General features: G+C 46.0%; 1 protein-coding gene across 9 annotated transcripts; it reads right to left on the minus strand.

Annotated features, from left to right (window-relative positions):
* Positions 1–3,523: 3,523 nt before the first annotated feature.
* Positions 3,524–15,812, minus strand: LOC117737769 (centrosome and spindle pole-associated protein 1-like). Of its 9 annotated transcripts, XM_034543928.1 has the most exons (28): positions 15,607–15,680; positions 15,067–15,138; positions 14,870–14,971; positions 14,454–14,526; positions 14,234–14,337; positions 13,924–13,989; positions 12,813–13,141; positions 12,634–12,719; positions 12,424–12,520; positions 12,097–12,154; positions 11,693–12,000; positions 11,154–11,272; positions 10,903–11,023; positions 10,689–10,800; positions 9,151–9,298; positions 8,827–9,018; positions 8,465–8,577; positions 7,560–7,709; positions 7,281–7,424; positions 6,591–6,707; positions 6,444–6,510; positions 6,166–6,292; positions 5,736–5,932; positions 5,265–5,305; positions 5,113–5,173; positions 4,453–4,562; positions 4,199–4,343; positions 3,524–3,900 (listed from the first exon to the last, which is right to left on the minus strand). In XM_034543928.1, the coding sequence occupies exons 3-28, from the start codon at positions 14,966–14,968 to the stop codon at positions 3,737–3,739; spliced, it is 3,348 nt and encodes a 1,115-aa protein (XP_034399819.1). In that variant the 5' UTR covers positions 14,969–14,971; positions 15,067–15,138; positions 15,607–15,680; the 3' UTR covers positions 3,524–3,736. The 9 variants fall into 9 exon arrangements, with proteins under 9 accessions (XP_034399819.1, XP_034399823.1, XP_034399820.1 ...); XM_034543932.1 differs by lacking the exons at positions 15,067–15,138; positions 15,607–15,680 and adding an exon at positions 15,703–15,812 and having other exon boundaries at positions 8,827–8,991; positions 11,693–11,976; XM_034543929.1 differs by lacking the exons at positions 15,067–15,138; positions 15,607–15,680 and adding an exon at positions 15,703–15,812 and having other exon boundaries at positions 11,693–11,976.
* Positions 15,813–16,180: the final 368 nt, after the last annotated feature.

Genomic DNA, 16,180 nt, shown 5'->3' on the forward strand with positions numbered 1-16,180 from the left:
ACAGACAGACGCTAGCTAGAGGAGTGTTTAGCAGACACAGACAGACAGACAGACAGACAGACAGACAGACGCTAGAGGAGTGTTTAGCAGACACAGACAGACAGACAGACGCTAGAGGAGTGTTTAGCAGACACAGACAGACAGACGCTAGCTAGAGGAGTGTTCAGCAGACACAGACAGACAGACAGACGCTAGCTAGAGGAGTGTTCAGCAGACACAGACAGACAGAGAGACAGACAGACAGACGCTAGAGGAGTGTTTAGCAGACACAGACAGACAGACAGACAGACAGACGCTAGAGGAGTGTTTAGCAGACACAGACAGACAGACGCTAGCTAGAGGAGTGTTCAGCAGACAGACAGACAAACAGACAGACAGACGCTAGAGGAGTGTTTAGCAGACACAGACAGACAGACAGACAGACGCTAGCTAGAGGAGTGTTCATCAGACACAGACAGACAGACGCTAGCTAGAGGAGTGTTTAGCAGACACAGACAGACAGACGCTAGAGGAGTGTTTAGCAGACACAGATAGACAGACAGACAGACAGACAGACAGACAGACAGACGCTAGAGGAGTGTTTAGCAGACACAGACAGACAGACAGACAGACAGACGCTAGAGGAGTGTTTAGCAGACACAGACAGACAGACAGACAGACAGACAGACAGACAGACAGACAGACGCTAGCTAGAGGAGTGTTCAGCAGACACAGACAGACAGACGCTAGCTAGAGGAGTGTTCAGCAGACACAGACAGACAGACAGACGCTAGCTAGAGGAGTGTTTAGCAGACACAGACAGACAGACAGACAGACAGACAGACAGACGCTAGCTAGAGGAGTGTTCAGCAGACACAGACAGACAGACAGACGCTAGCTAGAGGAGTGTTTAGCAGACACAGACAGACAGACGCTAGAGGAGTGTTTAGCAGACACAGACAGACAGACAGACAGACGCTAGAGGAGTGTTCAGCAGAGACAGACGTTTCCCCTCAGGAGAAGGGGGAGACCAAAACGGAGCAGAAAGGAGACTCCAAGTTGCCGCTAATGTTAACACTTTCCAACACATTTAGAAATAGATTACGTAGTAATGTTAAAGGTTTTCACACTGCTCACAAGTGGCCAAACAATTACAGGGCCATGTTCTTCGTATTTTACTGTTGGTCTTTCATAAAGAACAGGGGTCAAATTATCACAATTGTTGCAGCAGACATTATACATCAATTTCCACCAGCCCAAGACTAGTTAACTGATCTTGATGTGTAAAAATGGTGCAGTTCCCCCCTGAAATATTTGATGCCTTTTCACATCAGACAAGTGGTGTTCATGCCGAAGGCTGGACAGCGACAGGGAAGGTGCAGTGAATGGGCTTCCCGGGACGCTCATGTGTTTTGGGAATCGGGGTGCCGTAAAGTTGTAGACCATGACGCTAGTTTGCAACAATAAATTGTTTCGACCAGCTGAGGAGTTTTTTTTTTTTTTCTTTGTCCGGACAATCAATTTTAAGAGGAATTTGCTAGCTATGCTGTGTGTGTGTGAGTGTGTGTGTGTGTATGTGTGTGTGTTTGTGTGCGTGTGTATTGACACTGGGGTGTCTGTTTGAGTAATGGGGGCGTAGCAGAGTTTAGATGGCTTCTATCCTCCTTCCTACCCAATGCTTGAGAAGGTCATCACTCATACAGACAGAGGGGAAGAGAGAGAGAGAGAGACCCAGGCAGGAAAGAGAGAGTGTGTGTGTGTGTGTGTGTGTGTCTAGAAGCCAGAGAGCATGAATGAGACAGAGAACAGAGGCACTGAGAGGGACAAAGACTAGATGGGGGAATGAAAGACGATTGGTTGAAAGTTGGAGGCCATTGTTGTTGTACCCTAAAAGTTGTCTTTTATTAATATTGTATTCTTGATAAGTAATTTGTGAATCGCGTTCTATACTAAACGTATCTTTAATTGTGTTCACATTGTAACATGCCTCCCAGCACTATGAACAATGTTTTTTTTTGTAAGGACTAAAAGCCGCTGCAGCTCAACCGCCCTAAAGCTCCCAAATCCTCATTAGCAAAGCAAACACTGCGGTCTGTTCCGTCCCGCAATCAGAGCCACGGTCGGGTCACCGTACAGCGGTCACACGTGTTGGTTACTGTGGAGATAGAGCTTTTTGGATCGGATTCTGAGGACGGATTATTGAAAATTATCTCCTTTTGGGTGCTCTTCCACATCACGGAGTCGTGCCAAGCCCCGAGCTTTCTTTACGTTCTGGTGGGAGAATCCAGCATCACAAACAGTAGACGGGGAATCGTATCATCACTTGGAGAAGATTTCCCTGGGATATGAAAACATTTGCTGTTGAACGGATGACAGGAAGTCCTGAAAAACATCTCAAACAAGAGTGTGCTGCCACCCTATTGGCTGTGAGGCGGGTCCAATCGACACGCCGATGCTCTGAGCCCGACGCCGACATCTCCACGTGACACTGAACGTACCGAGGTTTGTTCAGCGTCCAAAACTAAATCGTTCCAAATTGCGGACTTAAAATAAAGAAGAAAAAAAGGGTTTTAACTTTTAGTACATTCTGCAGCTGACTTTACGAAGTACGTCCCGTTGCCTTCAGTATGCATTAAATTGGGAGAGAGTACTTCATCAGAAAAGCATGCTGGGTAAAATGCAACAGGATGCAGTTGGACATCCTGGTACTCCTGGCATACTGCATGGGACATAGGATGCTAGCAAATTCGTGGGTGTTGGAGTGTCATGACTTAAATGACTTTGATTCAGTGCGACTGGCAGCTGACGCATGACCGAGAGTCTTCTAGGAGGTATAACCTTTAATGGCATTTTAAACTCAAAGTGTGACGTATGTAATCCTCTCCGCTGCAGGTGGCAGGCAACCAAAGGCAATGAGGGCCCTCTCCTCCACACGCTCAACGACCTCGTTCACAACCATCAGTATAGTTTGGATTTCTTTGCCCACCTGTGTTCCTCGAAGACCCGCCCCACTCTGCCTCTGATTGGCTAGTAGTCGTTGCCTTCTGAACAGTTTGGTAAAACCTTCTTATGTGCTTACATATCATAACGTTTTGATTATGGGAGAAATGTCGTGTTTGGAATGGAATGAAATGACAGTCGATGGAGATGTTGTCCTAATTAACCTGAATGTTAATCACTGCCACATCAACCTGAAGGTTAAGATAAGAAGAACAACGGCCCTTCATATCAAAAAGCTCCTGATCTGTCTTCATGCTAAACTAACCTTCTGGATGTATCTTCACATTGAGCTTCTCATCCAACTCTTGGCAACAAAGTGAATATTTGTATTTCCCAACACGTCTGAAAGTGGAAGCAGTCTTTATAGAAACGAATAAATAATAAATGTAGCACATTTTAAGACCCATTGTTAGAAAGTATGGCAGACTTCCCAAAGGTGGAATTTTATTTTAAGATCTTAAAATATCATATATATATATATATATATATCATATGTCTTAAAATGGCTAAAGTTTTGTAAATTTGAATTAAAACACACGTCATATAATTTAAAATATAATTTATTTCAGATATAATTTAGTTAATAAAATAGAATACAAGTTCTCACTCAGATATTGAGAATTATCTCTGTGGTAAACAACGATTTAACAAAAAGTATGACTTTTCATATTGATGTGCGTCATGAGTTAAAACCAGTCGTGATGTCTTTTCAACAGAGAACAGAGCACCTCCTCATCTCGAGGGGGGGCTGGGGGGGCTACGTTGTCAGCCGCTCCCTCCTCGACGGCCGGTGGTCCAAACGTGTCAGCGTGTCCGTCATCCAGGGATCCGTGGAGAGCGTTTCCACGGAGCCTCGATTGCTGAGACCGTGCAGGGAGAAGCGGGGCGGGGAGGAGCCTTCGGAGGACAGCGCCACTGATCCTGGAGCAGGGAGACAGGCGGTTAGTACCAAACCTTGGAGGAAAAGCATCACCCTGCATGCACTGCTGCAGAACTTAATACCTAAACTAATCATTGCAATGGCGCTGCTATCCTCTGTCCAACTAGAATCAGCAGCTCCCTTTTGGATGAACACGGGCTGAATGTAATGACCCCTGGGCTTTTGAAACCCATTACAGCCCTAATGTACAAGTTTAACTCAGACATTATGAAAAATACAAAACTGGAATAATTACATAAAGACACAAGAATCAGCAGAAGTCAATCTTTCGAGTCGTACCGTTGCTATGGCGACTGAGGGACATCAGACGCCCTGACCTGTCCCGGCTCCCCCTCTCGCCACCGGGCGCCACTTCCTGTCCGTCCACAGCGAGGGCGGCGTAGTCGTCCTGTTGGCCAAAGGGCCAGCTGGAAGCGTCTCGGCCCTGAAAGCGAGCACAGGGAGAAGAGAAACGGTTCCAGTTGCAGCTTCATTCACTAATCGTCACGTTGGAGCTAAACAGTCCACTTGGCCATCGTTTTAAGCTACACCACCTGAGGGTGCTGTGGCCGTTTGGACAGCCTCCTCCTCTCCCTGGCCGACAGCACGGGGGCGTCTTCCAGCTCTGGGGTGCGCCTCACCGGAAAGGCCTCGCCTAGAGGGTCTAAACACACATAATGAGCCCTTGGAATCTCAAGCACACAAAAGTTGAGAGAGGATTCATGTGGGAGTCCAAATCAGCGTTGATAAATGGAGTCGAATGAAGCAACGAATTCTTCAGTGTGTGCAAAACTGACCCAGAAAGCTGAGCTCTCCTGCAGAATACAACGGCATTGTTTTTATTTTAGAGGCGGAGACTACAAAACCAGGCTGAAGCGGCCTGTAGAGATCTTCCTCGCCTCCGTCGACTACACTGCCAGAAAAATGGCGCCACTGGACGCGGGAAGAACAGATTTTGCACCTTTTAAAACACCTTTTAAAGCTTTCTGGGTCGTCATAGCGTGCACGGAGGGACTTATCGCTTCAATCGACTACATTTACCACCTACACGTAAATAACATTGCACTTGTTTTTAGATGAAACCCCAAAGCATACGGATGATATCATTGGGTTCAAAATATTAACTTCCTGCTTCCAAGTGTGTTGTGAGACTGATATCCCCCCCCAACCGTTGCACGTGTTGTTTTAAATAACTATAATAAATAATGGCTTACCAATGAAAGCGCTCTCTGACTCCAGCAGAGAACCTCTATCAGACCTCCCCATCACACTCGTCTGTAACGCACACACACACAACTCGTTACACAACTCCACTCCAACGGTTACAGTACATATTTCAGAGAGTTGGAGCTGCTTTTTAACTCACCAGATAATCCGTTTGCCGGGGCGGGGACAGGTCCAAATAATCTGAAACGCAAGGATTTTAAATGTGATCCATTTGGACTACCACAGAAAGGTCAGAAGCCACAGAGCCCATTTCAAACTGGTTTTAACATGCGATCTGCATCTGGTTACGGAGCACAGTGTTTCATGAACCAGACCACTTCTATGGAGCCAGTTCTCCACATGAGCCAGGCTCATTTCAGTTGATTCGGTCCCTGAAAGCAAAGTCAACATAGTTGCCATAGTAACTGAGCTTGGACCAATGCTGCAACGCTAACCTGGTCCGGGTGCAGATCAACTGTCAGGCTGAGCCCGTTCTACAATGATAAATTATAGGATGGACCTCCATGCGTGTTTATTATATGGCATGTGATCACATAAATGAAGTCTACATATCCCCCCTGGTGGTCCACATCATCTGATACTAGTGCAAAGGGATGAGTAGGACTCTGACCGTCCTGGACTGTAGACCCGCGGCTGCTGAACTGCTGGTCCCTGTAGTCCCGCCTCCTGCTGCCGGTCACACCCACTTCGTCGTGTGTCCGCAGCAGGTTCCTGGGCGCCGTGTTTCTGGAGTTCGGCCGTCGGACCGGAGCCTGGAGCCGCAGCCTGGCCATGTCGAACACGTCCACCTGGTGACGCTCCTGATGTCTGCACAAAGAAAGAGACCGATTCAGTTTGTAGGCATTCGAGTGGTTTTCTGCCACCGCAGAATCCTTCCCCATTATTAACCATAAAGTCGGAACTCAAGCACCATCGCTTATTGATCCATCACTTTCAGTATTTGAACTGTTTATCATGTACTTTTAGGCAAAAATTAGCAGGTTTGTGGTTGATGGTGATACATATAATAAGCGTAAAGTGAAAGGGACGCTGGGTCCGACCTGTCACTCAAAGGAGAGGCTAACTCCTCCCAGTCGACCTGCCGCAGACGACCCTCCAGACGCTTCTCTTCGCTGCGAAGGTGCCGACGCAGCGCCGACAGCTCGCTGAACACGTCGCGCTGGTCACCTGGAAACACACACACACACACACACACACACACACACGCGCGCTCTCTCAGTACCAAGCGGTTGGACTCGCTGCAGTGTCTTAGTGTTCGGTTCAGACCGCTACATCTGTGCTCGGGTGGCATTTTCTAACTGGCTGGATGATACGGTACCTGCAGCTCGGAGCTCGTTCCTGCGAGCCGGGACGGGAGGGGACTGGAGACCAGACGAAGAGCGCTCCTGAAAAGAAACATGAAAGGTTTGAACGAAGACACCCCAAAGAATGAGAGGAAATGAGTGTGTGCGTGTGTGAAACTAACAGACAGGGGGGCAGTTGAATGCTGGCTGTCGACAGTCGGGGGTCTGGGGGTGTACTGGTGCAGCCCCCCATGTCTCTTCTGCAGGGCGGGGATCGGAGGCGAGGGCTCCCTGCTCACCTAAGAACACACGGCCCACCCATTCAATGCATGAAAGCTTCGAAAACGTGTTCAATCAAATGGAACTTGATGGTTGTTCGCCAACTGGTTTGGAGTGAATGAACTCTGTTAACAGCAAATATTTATATACACTGGCAGCACTTCTATAAAGTAAAGTGTTGCCAGTAACTGCCAAATGGGATTGAACCTTATTAGCACATCCTAAAACTGAATAAAAATGAGGATGTGGTGTAGAATGCGAATAAAAAAAACTTCTGTCCGAGATCACCCGCTGAATTATGCGGGGAAACAAAAACAATCAACTGTGGTCTTGCTCAAGCGGAGCAACACAGTCCGATGGAGCATCAGCAGAGGATGAAGAGAGAAATGATCTCTGGGCCGACGTCCCCGTGTCCCTGTGAGGAAAGAGGTCATAGATCCAGCTAAGGAACTCTGCGTGGCCGATACACTGATCGGTGTCAGTTGTTTTCCCCAACTGACAAAAAGGTGTTGGAAAGAATTGTCAGTGTAAACATTTGGCTCTATTACACTAGTTCTCCCTTTGAAGGGCTCCGAGTGTAGTTGTGAACTAACCTCCTCCACCCGAGCCTGCCTCTCCCTCTCATACTGCCTCCTCAGTGCCGTCCTCTCCTTCTCCTCCGCCTCAGTTTTCTTCCTCTCCACTTCCTTCTTCTTCCGTTCGGCCAGTTGAATCAGCTCCGAATTCTTGGTCCTTTGCTGAGAGACGGAGAGGGAAGAGAGCAAAGGCAGCGATGGGTAAGAACAAGGGAAAGGGGAGAGGATGGAGTCCGAATGATTAAACAGGTGTAAACGCTGCCTGTGACGTGGGGCGTTTGTTTTTTAGCTCCTCACCTCCGTTTCCTTCCGTTTCTTCCTCTCCTGCTCTTCATCATACTCCCTCTGGATGCGAGCCCTCTGCTCCGCCAGCCTCTTCTCCTCCTTCTCCTCCTCCAGTCTCGTCTGTTCCCTCTCCTCCGCCTTTTTTTGCATTTTCTCGTCAATCTGTAAACGAACGCAGATTAATGACAACGTGAAGTACATAAACCCCGCCCCCAAACTACAGGGAACTTTCATTGTGTGTCGACTTTTACTTTTCCCCACATGTCCTGTCTCTCTCTGGTATCCCTGTTGAATTAAAGGCAAACAATGGCCAAAGAAAATCTGAATGCCCTGTGCGCATGTTGGTCGTCATGCTAATGTTAGCTACATTCAATCTTAGCCAAAGCGTTAGCTAGTTTCGATTTAACCCGTACATTTTAAATCCGTACATTCATGTACAACCAATGTATTTCAGAAATCATATACACATTGCATACCAGTCTAGGGGGAAGACTAGATGCTCTATCTGTTGAATGACCCACCGTGGTTGACTGGTTGACCATCGTGGGTGCAAGACATAACGTCAAAAATAAAGTTCTGAAGAAAAGGTTCCTCCTGCCTTCCTGTAACTGGCTAACATCCCGCCCACTGCCTGTGGAAATGTAAACATGGGCTCTTGCCCTAAATGGTTTTATCTGATTTTGCAGAGATTCTGACCCAGTGAGATTAATGCATTAAGAATAAACTAGAAATAGCCAGTTCTCTAGATGACGGTCTCGTTTGCTAATGTAGGTCATATAGAGGCATCAGTATTAAAAGCGAGGCCGTTTCAGAACCAGTTAAAGACCTCCCATTAACTTTAGTTGGGAAAAACTATTCAAATGTCTGTCTAAGTGAGAAAGATCCCGTAAGACCCGGCCGGTAGATGGAAGCGGTACCTGCTGTTTGAGGTAAGCTTTGTACTTGTCCTGCTCGTGGAGATGTTGTTGGGTGGGCTGGTTGGAGAACACACTGCCTCGGGCGAACTGCGGGGTTTGGACATGAGTGAATCCTACACAAGACAGAAATTCTACTTGAGTCGGACCAAAGAACCTTCTTTTCAAATACAATCTGACAGAGGACCAGTATATTGGTGCAAGATGGAGCCTAAAAACCTGGTGCTAGCGTTGGTTTGTCAGTTGTGAATATGAAAAACATTCTTTTCTTTGTATTTAGCGGTGCTTTGTGACTGTGTGGAAAGTGCAGGTCGCTAACAACGTTCAGGGCTACAACACAAAGGAAAGAAAGACGGTTACGGTACCAGAGCGCCTGTCACTAGTGTCATGGCTACTGCACTCTGCTACAGTACCGGAGACCCTCTCGTTGGGGTCGGGGAGCTCCGTGGCGGCGGTGGCGGCGGTGGCTCTCCTCTGCCCCGGGTTGATGTAGGCCTCCTCATTCAGTTTGTGCATCTGGTTGAGGTCAGCTGGCTCACAAGAAGAGGAGGTGACAACTCATGTTTTGTGGACAAAAGGAGTTTACTTATGATTTTTTATTTTATTTTTTTTAAATCATAAGTAAAGTATGTACATGCATACATTCACAGTATTTTTTTTTAAATAAGACACTACACTTTGGGACATACCAATCAGGTTTCCAGTGCTGTCTCTGAGGGGGGCTCCTCCTCCCCCTCGACCCCACGGCTGGTGGTTCTTCATGTCGGCCTCCAGCCGGGCCTCGTAGCGCTCCTCCTCCTCCCGCTCCAAGCGCCTCCGATCCTGTTGCTGCTGGATCTGTAGTACGGCATTTTCCAGCTCGCATCAAAATTCCTCTCATGACATCGTCATTCTCTAAACACTACACTACGTCATACATCAGCAGCCAATGCTCTCCACAACAACCTCTTCTCCTGCTTCAACGTCATGGCTGTTTAGGGAATCACTTTGCTCTCAGACGAGCGTATCAAGACAAAAAGCAAGAATATAGATTCAGACTTGGATCTCAAGCTGTGATTTCCACACCAGAATAATCTTGGTACCAAGATGCTGGTGCAACTCGTGAGCCAACAGTACTTTGACTTATACATGTATCCCACAATTCACCCAGCATCACACACACGGTGCCAAAACTCTATAATAAAAGGGGCACATGTGTCGGTATCAGTACAATAATGCACTTTGTGATGATCTAATAACAAGAAGAAAAAAAAAATTGGTGCTTCAAACTAATGCAAGCATAAGGGATAAGTAGAGAGGAGAAGGATGAAGAACTGGGATGGGATTGAGGTGGCACTGGGATGTGAAGTAACGACTGAATAGGAGGAGATCTCACAACACGTCTACGGTGGACCATCTACAAACGAATGAGGATCTGAGGGCGGGACTCCACTTCCACTATATCGTTTAGTCTAAACTAGCTTTTACCTTGTTGTAAAGCTCGCAGTTCCCTCTGCTGGAAGCTTCCTGCCAACATACCACAGACTAGGATGCAGTGAAAGTTAAAAGTTACCTGCAACCGACAATGACGTTTCCTACCAAAGAGGACCCGAACCAAGGTGATGCTTTTCATACAGCCATTTATTGTGGGTTTGACCCATTATAAAAGTATATAATAATTATTGTACAAATTCTTTACCATCCTCGACTACTGACATTCAAAAGCTTGGTGTTTAAATGAATGTTCTCTACCTAATAAATAAAAAGTATCCTCTGAAGATGTATATGTAATGTAGGTTTGAATCCGGTATTCTAAAAAGGGGCTCCTTTGCTTATTGCATCAAAGCACGACCCTCCACAGCTGGTGCTCGAGCTACGAGCACGCACAAAAGGCGCTCGTGCTCTACGCGCCGCAGCAAGAAGTCAGCGAGTGTCACCGGGAAATTAGAGTCAAGAATTAAACGGATAACAGTAAAAACAAAAAAGGGTTAAATATCCGAAAAAACACATGTGCCATCTTTGTAAAAATCTGCAGACATTAAATAGTACTTTTAGCGAGCCATTTGTGAAGTTCATACATGAGCTTGCAGCGGGCGCCATTGTTCCATACAAGAAGTCAGCGGGAACAGAAGGAGTTGGAAACTTCATCCGTGTACTTGTTGATAATGTTGTTACAATGCAGCTGTTAGATCGACACATCTGGACTGAGTTCCTACAATGATGATGGCAGGAGGAAGGTTTCACCCACCTGTTGCTTCAAAGCCTCCCTGTAGCCTAGAATCCTGTCCCGGGATGATCTGGATCCATCCGAGGGGAAAACCCCGACATGCGGGTCCACAGTGGCAGCCTCACTGCTCGGCCTGTCAGGAGAGTTCACACCATGGTTGTGTTGATTGCTCATAAGATGATGTTTAATAAGATGCCTGAGAATTGGTAAAGCAAATGCAAAGAGTGATATTTACTGTATTGGCGGCTCAGGGAAGCTGCAGCCACTGTGCTGGCTGTGGTTTCCAAAGTGGCTGGGCGGAGCTCCCCCTGCTGGTACGCTCCAGTAGGACATGGGAGGAACAGACAAGTGACCATCTGGACGGAGAATTTAAGACACACGTTGACATGTGCACGATAATGCTGAATGTAGCATTTGTTTAGCCTCCTCCCAAGATGGTCACCAAGAGTGAATGTTTTATATTTAACAGAGGAGACCCGTGCTTACAGCAGGCCACGTTGGGGTCCAGCAGGGTTCTGGTGCCATAGTAGTGATGGGGCTCTCCATACGGGGTCCTGTAGGCTTCACTGGGGGCTGACGGAGGATGAGGAGGAAACACAGGGATTCTGGAGATTCAAAGCGGGATATGAAATAAATCAATGATGATATAGATATACACATGTATATATATATATATATATATATATATATATATATATATATATATATATAAATCTCATTTGTAAAACTTTCTGCAGGTCTTATTTTTCTGGCTATTATGTTTAATGATATACCAAAGTATTGTGGGGTTTTTTTCACAATAGAAAAAAAAAAACATGTCTCATGGAGTTTGGATGTTTAGGAAACACAGTTTTTAGGATGTGCCATTGTTGTTGGTGGAGTCCGCTATTCACGTTCTGTATTTAAATTGGCACTCGAGGCTTTTATTGTGACAGGCACAGGAAACGCCATGGGTTTGCCGAGGTTATCGCCGACTGAAATCTTTGAGAATTACAGTTTACATGACGGTAAAGTTCAAGGGGTACCTGGGCGTGTCCGTGGCCCTGGGGAAGGAGGGGGCAGCGGGGTGGCTGTTGGGCGACAGGCCTCCTCCCCCAATGCCCAGGGCGGAGCTGTAGTCCAGCAGCGGGGACTGGAAGGCAACGTGGGGCTGCTCGGGAGGAGGAAGAGGAGTCTCTCTCTCTCGGACACCCATCTTCACGTTGTTTGGGAAGCCTCTGGATGAGGTCTCACTGTCTCCTGTTGCTGACGGCTCCAACACCTGATGAGCTCCTCTTCTGCACAGTCCAAACGGTCTGATTCGGTCTGGCTGATTCATGGAATTAAGACAAAACTGAGAGATTGACGCACGCATTAAAATTCTTGTTTTCTGTGAGCTTTTTGGCACAAAAAAACTACATGGAAGTTGGTTGCCGTGGGGCCTGCTCACCGGTTTCTCAGCATCATTGGCCCCCCTTGTAGCGAATTTCAGCTCCAAATCTTTTTCCCTGTAACAAAGACACACGCATATGAGCAAGCAGAGGTTCGGGGCTCTCCTCAGTAACACTTTGAGAAGACAAGAAGGTCCCTGACGGACACACGAGTGTTGCCAGGATGGTAGCTCCCCATGTCGGACATTCATCTAGTATACATGATGGTCAGACACAAGATACTGGCTTGCAGCATGAGAAGGTTTAAGATCTACATGCGTGTCATCTACCTGCCTTACATGTTATTATTCAGGCGTTACATTGAACATATCAGGACCAGAACGCACCTCCTCTTGTTCCTTTGCTGTTCTGCTATCTGCTCCTGCAGCTCCTGTCTGTAGCGCTCCTTCCTCCTCTGCAAGGCATCCTCTGTATCGGCTGCCCCTGAAAACATGCAACACCAATAGAAATACAGATTAAAAAACAATAACGGATAAGAACAGCACAAGTCATGTATAACAAGTAAAAACACTGTACAGGTGAAAAGTCATTTTAACCTATTTTAAGGCCAGTGGCAAACTCCACATCCTCATTGCTGGTCAGTGCTCTCGAGCCCCTGCCTCCTAGATTCTCCCTCTTCTCCCTGGGGAGAAGCGAAAACAAAAAAAGAATAAGAACATGATAAAGAGCGTCTGCCATATCATATCACGCTCTTAACATACATGAAAATACGTACCTTCCATCAGTCTTGTAGTCTCGTCTTTTCTCATAACTGGCCTCGACCCCGATATGCAGGCGCCTTCGTCCTTGCACCAGTTCCAGCTCCTTGAAGCATTCCTCCTCCTCCTCCTCGGAGTCCCGGTCCAAAGGCTTCCCCAGCCTGTCACAGTGCCGGGGGAGTACCGCCGACTGCTCCTCGTCCGCCTCATGGCGGAGGGTCGCGACCTCCGCGAGGCGCAAAGCCCTGTGCGACCCCCTGCCGTCCTCTGTGAGAGTGGCTGCGTCCCTCCGGGAGGGCGGCCGCTGTTTGGGAAGAACAGCTGCCTGGCTTTCAAGCAGGTGTTGCTAAAGGAAACACAAATGTTTGTTTAAAATTACTATGTGTGACTCCAGCCGGTCCACAGAAACCACTTAAAGTATATTGAAATATATTGTGTTTGTTTAGCATTCCATTTCAACAATTTAGCCATAACCATTATTATAACCGTGCATAAACGGTTAAATTAATAGCAAAATAAATGTTGGGGGAGATTCATTTAACCATGTATGCATTATTTAAGCCATTATTTCAGCTATTTATACATACACTTTTTAAATCTTAATTTAACAATTTATTCATTACTTGTAACTAATATTTAGACTATTTATACATTATCTATAACTACTTGAACTTCTCTGCTTGCTATGCAACTAGTTTTCCCTCTGTGACTAAAGTGGTATGGTTGTTACAGCTGACTGCTGCTTGCAAGCAAGTATGGATTTAAATGAGTTGATCTGCATCATCATCATCTTTGCATTATTCATTGGAAACAAAGAATAATGGCCCTGGTTGGGAATCAAGAATGTATCTTAAATGCATTTTGTATATTTTTGGAAACAAAAACAGGCTTGTTTTTTTTTTCCAACAATAAAGAATGAAGGCGGAGTTAGCACGAGGTGTCTGGATCACTCACTCCTGTCAAAAGACTCCAAAAGAAGGTGGATAGTAAAAACCTTAAAGGTCCTTAATGACATTTGTGATATGTCAGCCACTGACTCAGACTTTTGTGAGAACATAAATAGCCTGTACGGTTAAAGATATGATCAGGAAATCAACCGACCCCATGAAGTCGTCAAGAGACATTTACCTTGATGGATCTCCTGTTATTGAGGCGAATTAGTGGTCCAGGCTCTGCATGGTCAAAGTGCTTTTTCTGCAACATAAAGCGTCTCCGTCAGGATTCCAACATTGGGACTTTGACACTTCAAGCCCGGCTCGTGTTTGCGTTTCAGCTCTCAAACCACTGGAGGAAGTGACATCTACCTTGCAGGACAATTAAGCCCCACGTAAAACTAGAAATAACTACCGGCGGATCGAGAACAAAGCCTGAACGGACCTTCGAGCTCGCCTGCTACGGCCAAACGCACGAGCAGACAGTTAAGTCTGTGTTAAGTCACCTGAGCCATGTAGCGCCGGTAGTCCATGCGGAGCTCATGCTGCAGCCTCTGTTTCTTACGCTCGTACTCGATGCCGAGGGGCAGACCCACGGTGCAGCTGTCCTCTGACGAGACACACGCATCAACATTTAATAGAGACACAAGCCGACTGACACTTTTAAGAAGGAACACTACATCTGCACTGACAAACATTTCTCACATAGGGTGGGGGGGGGCCTACCTTTCTCCTGCACTATACACCTGGGGGGGATGTTCTCCTTAGCAGTGGACTCGTAGGTCCTGTGAGGTTTTGCCTATCAGCCAAAAAAAATAGAACAGCACGCATTGAAAGAGACCCACAGTAGGATCACTGAGAAGGGGGTTATCCCCGTGCTCTGTTCAAATATTTACACGTCACTCAATACTTTGTCAGTTAGAATTAAAAACATTTGCACGTCATCCATTTTGGCTTGTATCCGAGATAAAAAAGAAGTGATTGAGAACCACACTTACAATTCGTTTACTTTTTATAATGTATTGTTTGTCACTGGATTCACCCAAGTATGAATGAATGTATGTATATTCAATGGTCATTAATACGCAAACCCGACCTGGTTCTGAACCAGTTTATAACCTAAAACCTCATTCCCAACACACCTTTATTTCCATGTACGGAGGGTTGTATTCCAAACTGGCTTTATCCTCGGCCATTCTCGCCTTGCGCTCCCTGATGAAGTTCTCCAGCTCGTCGTCCATCTCCTTTTTAGGCAAAAATCAGAAAACCCAGCTGAGAACACAAGATGTCATGCATGGCATAATTTAAGAGCAACATTAAAATGGTAAAAGACTCTTACTCTATACTTTTAATTGGTACCAATTGGGTTGACGCCAATGGATTTTACGGGCCAATGGAAAAAGGGGTTGGACTGTGTGCCAAGGAGGGAGAGATGTAAACAGGTTCGATCACAACCAGACAACAGCAGGTGACTGAAGTGTTCCTCCTCTGATTAGTGATTTTATATATATATATATATATATATAATAAATAAATAAATAATGGTCCCTTAATAATGGCCATAAGGGCTTTGATGATCTGAACAACTCTGATAAGTCGGTCACATTACTGTTTCTTTAATTTCCCGTTGTCAGGCAACCACAATGAATAAGATAGCGTCACTTTTGCCTACAGATAGCATTAACCCGCTTAACAGTGTTAGCTTAGCGGCTATCATAACAAGTATTAATATCAAAATTAATTACAAAAAGCAACCCGTTGCGTGGGATAATTACTCTTTAGTTAATATACAGCTGCCTTTAGCTAGCTTGTTAGCTTTAACTTAAGGAAAGGCGAAACCAAACTAAAGCCAAACGAGTCGACACTTAGAAAAGCTAACCTGAGCTAACGACTAGCGCCTAGTCAAGCAGGCGTTAGCTCGTCTCCGGTGATTACAGGCAGCCCGTTATACCCGTTCATTGTAAACAAGACCCACCGTTGAGCCACGTTAACGTATGACGTTACCGGATAAGGCAACGTTTGCTAGCCTGCAAATGTCAGCGGCGCCTCGCTCTCGTCCACTTTGAGTTCAGCATCACCAGCAAGTGTAACATATCGTGATAACATTGCACTACTTCCGGTGTTAATGGTAATAATCCGGTCAAAATAAAAGCCCACGTGTTACATTGTTGTACATGGCCCACCTGGTTTTACAATTTGTCTGAGTGTTAAAAAAGGCTCAGACAAAATGCACGGTTCATGGTTTTTATCCACGTCTGAGTTGTAGGTACATTATGTCATGCTATTGCAATATCCTACCTGGTGGAACTACCCAACAGGATAAATCATGCGAACAAGGTGTGAGGTAGCAGCTCAGTTGCAATTTACAAAATGGCACTACTATTTAAAAGTTAAAAATAAGCAGGCGCGGATCTAAAGTTGCTTAATGTATTGATGCGTTACATTTATTATTT

The sequence above is a fragment of the Cyclopterus lumpus genome, chromosome 10 (assembly GCF_009769545.1).
Source record: "Cyclopterus lumpus isolate fCycLum1 chromosome 10, fCycLum1.pri, whole genome shotgun sequence".
In the NCBI taxonomy this organism is placed as follows: domain Eukaryota; kingdom Metazoa; phylum Chordata; class Actinopteri; order Perciformes; family Cyclopteridae; genus Cyclopterus; species Cyclopterus lumpus.